This window comes from Gopherus flavomarginatus, chromosome 9 (assembly GCF_025201925.1).
Source record: "Gopherus flavomarginatus isolate rGopFla2 chromosome 9, rGopFla2.mat.asm, whole genome shotgun sequence".
Taxonomy (NCBI): domain Eukaryota; kingdom Metazoa; phylum Chordata; order Testudines; family Testudinidae; genus Gopherus; species Gopherus flavomarginatus.
Window position 1 is genome coordinate 5,029,651 of NC_066625.1, and position 6,000 is coordinate 5,035,650.

At 38.5% G+C, this 6,000-nt stretch overlaps 1 protein-coding gene across 1 annotated transcript in view; it reads right to left on the reverse strand.

Moving 5' to 3' along the window:
* LOC127058516 (uncharacterized) overlaps positions 1-5,733 on the reverse strand; it is a 28,478-nt gene extending 22,745 nt beyond the window's left edge. Inside the window, exons 1-7 of the mRNA XM_050968643.1 lie at positions 5,259-5,733; positions 3,808-3,937; positions 3,263-3,356; positions 1,872-2,022; positions 1,581-1,743; positions 941-1,066; positions 274-336 (exon numbers count right to left, since the gene is read on the reverse strand). Of these exons, the coding sequence (XP_050824600.1) occupies positions 274-336; positions 941-1,066; positions 1,581-1,743; positions 1,872-2,022; positions 3,263-3,356; positions 3,808-3,937; positions 5,259-5,364 (833 nt within the window). The 5' untranslated portion in view covers positions 5,365-5,733. The remainder of the gene's footprint in view (positions 1-273; positions 337-940; positions 1,067-1,580; positions 1,744-1,871; positions 2,023-3,262; positions 3,357-3,807; positions 3,938-5,258) is intronic.
* Between the last annotated feature and the right edge of the window lie 267 nt (positions 5,734-6,000).

Genomic DNA, 6,000 nt, shown 5'->3' on the forward strand with positions numbered 1-6,000 from the left:
CTGGTTTATATAATATAATATAATTAATTGTGTAACATTATGGATACAGTTAGTATTACTTACTGTTCAAGCTATACAATTCACCTTTAAGGAATTCTAGATGAGAAAATTTAGATTTTGAGCACCAAAGCCATTTTAAACCCTTCAGTAACTGAAGATGGCCTTTGAGGATCTGATGTGTTAATGTACTTTGTAACACAACTGCAGAAACTTTGCAGCCAGCCACCATCCCATTGACATCTGAATCTCACACGATACGAACCGAAGTCTTACCTTTCCATTAGACAAGGTACAGCCATCCTCAAAGATTCAGAGACACCAAGATTTTGCAAGTTCCTAACACAAATGCATTAGTTCAGTGCTTACATATTCTTCCTAGGATTGGTTTTAAAGCAATCAAATTGACAAGAGAAACAAGTGAAAAACAGTTTCCATAAACAGATTGCATTCTGCCCCATTGAACTTTATTAGAAAATATTCCAAAGTATTTGCAGAGTTATAATAAACTCAATGCATTGAGTACTTTCTACAATATCATCTGTATTACCATAGCGCTTAAAGCCCTGACTGAAGTGAGCGCATCTATTGTGCTAGACACTGTACAAATATATAGCAAGAGATAGCTCTTCAAGGCAGGGGTTTACAAGCTCAACACACAAAACAGAGATGGGAAATTATTCCTCATTTTAAAGATGGGGAACTGAAACAGAGAGATAGAGTGACTGGCCCAAGCTCATAAAAGAAGTCCAGATAGCACAAGTTGCAATCTAATTAACTATTAAACCATCCTCCCGCTTTGTTTGGGATTTCCAACTTCTCTCTCATTTTGATTTAAAATTATTTTAAGCTCTGCCATTATTCAGTAATAAATCATCTGGGGCGAATGGCCACAGCTATAGCAAAGGGGCTTGGGGATTAGATGGTGAACTGGAATACTTACTGAGCAGGGTCCTTATGAAGTGCTATTTCTTTGGCTGCTCCCAGGAGCATGACAGCAGCAGCTTTAGGATTCTCTTTTTCTGCCTGATTTAAAAATGTTGTCACCAGTGCAAAAACGCCAGAATATCTAGGAGAATTAAAAGTCCTTACAGTGAAGTATATCTGCACTGAACTGGTCTGTCAGCATGAAAAGCGTTGGCACAAAATACTATAGTTAGCATTTAAATTGACTAGTCATGACACTTCAGATTCTTTCAAGAGAAAGACAAGTCGTTTAAAGTAAAACAGCAACATTTAAAAGGAATGTATTGGGATTGATATTGGACTCTCCACCCCATTAAAAAAAGAATCTAGTCAGGAAGCAGAATTTAAATTTTAAACTTCCACGAATTATAAACAGTGAGGAAAAATTGTTCAATATTTGGTCACACAAGGACAGAAGGTAAAGCTTAGGGGTTCATTTGAATTGGATCCTGGTCTGACCTAACTGGGGAAGGGGGGGAAAAAGTGAGTTTTCTATGCATGGTTTAGTTATTAACCTTAGGTTGTGATGAGTCTAACTGTGCTTTATCTTCTGGAAAGCAAATCCCTGTGAATTAAACAATATTCCTTGGAAATTCACTGAACCCTCTCAGAGTTACCTGTATATAAGCTCCACATGGCGCTGTCTGCAGATATTACATTTCCCAGGTCCCCGCTTTGGGTGACAGAAACATTCATGTGAATTGGGAGACACTCTCTCACCAACCAGATATGTGTTATATTCCACTGAAAGTTCATGAATAAACTTTATCAGAAGGTTTCCTGGGGGATTGAGGAGGAAAGAGTGTTGAAATATATTTTCTTCTAGAAGTGTTATGCTCATAAAAAGTCCTATATATTATATAATAAACCTCGCTGATTTTGAGACAGCGCAAAAGCATAATGCTTACCACCATGTCGAAGGTCTGCATCTATATCTGTGAGCTCCAAGTTGAACATCACGAGAACACCAGCCAAGGCCAAACCACGCTGGTCTCTCCAGAATGCGCTTTTGTTATGTGCATTGCAGTGACAGTGAGAAGGAGCTGTCCAGTTTTGGCACTGTGTTTTAAGAGGGGAAGAGGGGAAAGGAAGAGGAAAAATTGCATTTAAGTTAACCAAAAGAAAAATTAGCTATGATCTCTCGCTCAGCGAGGTCAACATTGCAACCATATTGGTAGGTATCTTTTATACTAAGCTACTGCATATTCATATGCAAATGTTAGCTGATTTTACAAACTGTAAAGTAACATATCTGTGCCTGGAAAGGCATAATCTACACTATAAACCTCCTGGATAAATCTACTATGTCAAAATTACATAGTACTTCTCTCACATCACCAGACCTAGACTAAAGAATATAAAACAGCCACTGTCTCATTGGTTGTGAGCACGGAGATTTTAGTTTTATTTACTCTTTAGGATATTTCTTTCAATTCCCAGTGTGCTCAAATTCCAAATTTAAGATACTGAAGGGTGCATATTTCCAGTTGTTGGTTGATACTATTACAGGAGAGGAATTACATGAAAAGCAGACTGATTTAGAAAGAGTGGGAACTGGATCTTCAAAAGATTAAGCCTTTGTACTTGTGTAACTAACTCACAGGGATGTTGTGAGGCTCAATTATTTAGTATCCATAAAGCGCTGTCATTCCTGGAGGAAAGGTATACAGTTTAAACCCGCTAAGTTTAGTGAATATAGAAAAAAAACCTGACAATATTTTAAGCCACGTTTGAGCTAATGAACCATTTTCTATAGAACACTTGGCTCCATGTTCAAAACTTCCCTAAAATCTGGGTAAAGAGCTGGAATATTTTGATGAATTGCACATTTTTTTTTAAATTTTAGCCTTTTTTTTAACCTGTCTGCAATAAAAAAATGGAGAAATCTGAATATTTTTGATATAAAGCTAATCCGGGGAGGGGGGGGTGGGGGGGGAGAGAGAGAATCAGAGGTTACTTCCACAGAAACCACAATGCAAGCCACCACCATTGCGTCCAAAACAAACAAGAGCTACACCAACTGAGGATCTGGCCCCATAAGTTTACAGAAATTGCTTCTAGTAAGCTGTTTTAGTAGCAATTTGAAGAGACAATTATTTGATGTTTAGGAAACTATGTTAAAATACTCAATGTTATATTATTTATTGTTTTAATTAGATCCTGTATAAGAGGACAGGATACTGGGCTTGATGGACCTTTGGTCTGACCCAGTATGGCCATTCTTATGGTTCCTATTATATAATTCACTTTGGACAACTCAAGTCTGTGTTTCATAACTACACCTCAAGCCCTTCCTTACCTCAGAAGCTAGCTTATCACAAATGTAGCAGTAGCACTGATCACAGATATTGGCATTGTTCTCAAGGGGTGAACGTGTTTCACTCTCTGCTCGCCTGTAAGTTGATAAAGCAGAAAATTATTTATAGAATATACTAAATAACTGTTCTGTTCCTCTTCTACTTCATGACAGTTTTTCTGATTATTAAAACCCTGCCACAATTATTTAACACAATCAGCTAATAAACTTACACCGGTAACACTTAATATATAGCACTAAGGCACACACACACAAAAACAAAAACACCACAATATTTGAGAATAGCATGTGGCCCAGCAGGAAAGTTGAGACATTGATCTGTGCCCTGATTGCAATTATATGATTTAAATTTTCTAGACCAAAAAAAAAAAAAAAAAAAGATGTCACTGATATGGGGCTTTTTCAGACTCTTCTACTGAAATTTAGTACAAATTAAATAAATGTACACAAAATATCAATAAAAAAAATCTGGTATTATTCCCTATAAAAGAGGAAACCCATAGTAGACACTATGCTACTGAACATACTCAAATGGGTGTGTCATACAGTCATATCTTCCATGAGGCATCACTTTCCCTTGTTTACAGAAAGTAACTACTAGTTCACATTCCTCATCCACAATTTCTTCAGCTTTCTTGTCTTCCAGAATAGGTTTTTCTGTAAAAAGGGAAATACATTGTGATTTATTTCAGATTTAGTTAAAACCAAAACTAGCTATTGGCTTTTATTCATTAAGCATGTTGGGGCAAAGATTGTCTTTGTTCAGTGTTTGAACAGAGACAAGCACAATCGGGTCCCAGTCTATGACTGGCACTACCATAACAGAAATTAAAGAGGTTATTCACATTGATACAGGACAGGCACTGGAAATCCTACTGGTACTTTGATACACAAACCAGCCGCATTTAAGGAAACTTGTTAACAACTTAAAACTACTTAGTGCTTTAAAAAAAAAAAAAAGTTAACATTTCTGGAGATCTTAAGTTGAATTTTTTTTAAAAAGATGTGAAATACTGGGAGAACCTTGTGCTTTCTCTCTGTTTTTGAAAAAAATCTCATTTTCTAGCAGCATAAGCACTAATATCACACAGCTCGTCCTTGTATTAGTGACCCTCCTGATTCTCCCCAGTTTGTTCACCTACTACAGTATGATAGTTTCTGCTGCTAAAGCCTGAAGATTTCCTGCATTTCAACTACTTCTCCGCATTTTAAACTTAACAAAATGAAGGATCATTAAATGGCAAAAGATGACTAAAATTTGTTTTATATTTGTCTGGCTTAGCTCACTTTCCACGGGGAGAGGGACCAGATGACCTAACATGCTATTTCCATTTCTAGTTTCATGCAGATAGGATTCACTAAGTTGAGTGGTAAAGGACAGGCAAGTTATTGCTATTTAGGAGACTTCAAAACAAAAAACAAAAAAGCAAAAACCCACCATACGCCAAACAAAAAACCCCAAGAACTACTCAAGGATGTGTTCTCTCTCTCCCCTGAGAGAAAAGGCTCCACTTTTTCTGATGAACATTTAGATTCTGGGGAAACAGTTACCAAATCCACTTAAAATACCTTTCCTTAAGTACTCTTTGCACTTTAAGGTAATTAAATGTAATAGACACCAATTTGAGAGAGACAGTCCACTTACAAAATTCATCTTTTTTTTTTTAAATGTGTATTTTGTACCTGCTTTTGTAACTTGCTACAGCAAATATTGCTATAACAGAGAAAGGAAATTCTTATTTTCCTAGTTTGTTTACTAAGTGCATTTACAAACATTTTGTTTGTACCCTGTTTTATTTTTGCTGCCCCGGGTTAGTCAATTTTCTTTTTTGTTTTTGTGGTGTTTATACACTGCAACAACACAGAGGAAACACCCTCACACTTTGATTATTTTAGAAGTACAAACACTGGCAAACAAATCTGAACTTAAAAAAGTCTCTTTGCAGAGACTTACATAAGGCAAAAGCACAACACTTACGCAATGGTTCAACTAACAGGACTGAGTTCCCGAGAGGACTCTCAGCTTCATCATCACTTATCAGGATGACATTTTCCTCCTGTGCAACTCCTTGCTCTGGACCCATGATACCTGATCTCAAAAAGAAAAAGCAATTCGGGACTAGAGGAGAGAAATAAACTTTGCACTTTGCTAAAATACATTGCTCATAATATAGAGCTTTTCAGCAAAACACTTCAAAGTGCTTTACAATGCAGGTGAGTGTCATTATCCGCATTTTACAAATGAGGAAACTGAGGCTCACAGAGGGGACATGGGTGCTCACAGTTGCCCAGCAGGCCAGTGGCACAGCTAGGAACAAAACGCAGGTTTCCAGAGCCTTAGTGCAATGCTCCATCACCTAGGCCACCCTGCTCATCTCAACAGCCTTTAAACGGCACCGATGCTTTGGCTGGCAGCTCTGGAAGTCTCATACAAACACCACTCAGCACCGAGAGCTCCACATTCCGGTAGCCAGAAAGTTTTTAAAGAAAATATTTGGACTTCCGACTGGTGATTTAAACTGCTCCTGCAGAACTAGCCCAGGAAAACCAGGACCGGGCTGAGGAGACCACTCCCTTCCCCCCCACCCCGCAGACCTCCCCCACTGCCCCGGAACCGCAGACCCCCCCTCCCCCCACTGTCCCCGACCCTCCCCTCCCCCACCACACCCTCACACAGCGCCCACCCCGCCACTGCCCTTCTGCCGCCAACAGCGCCCGCC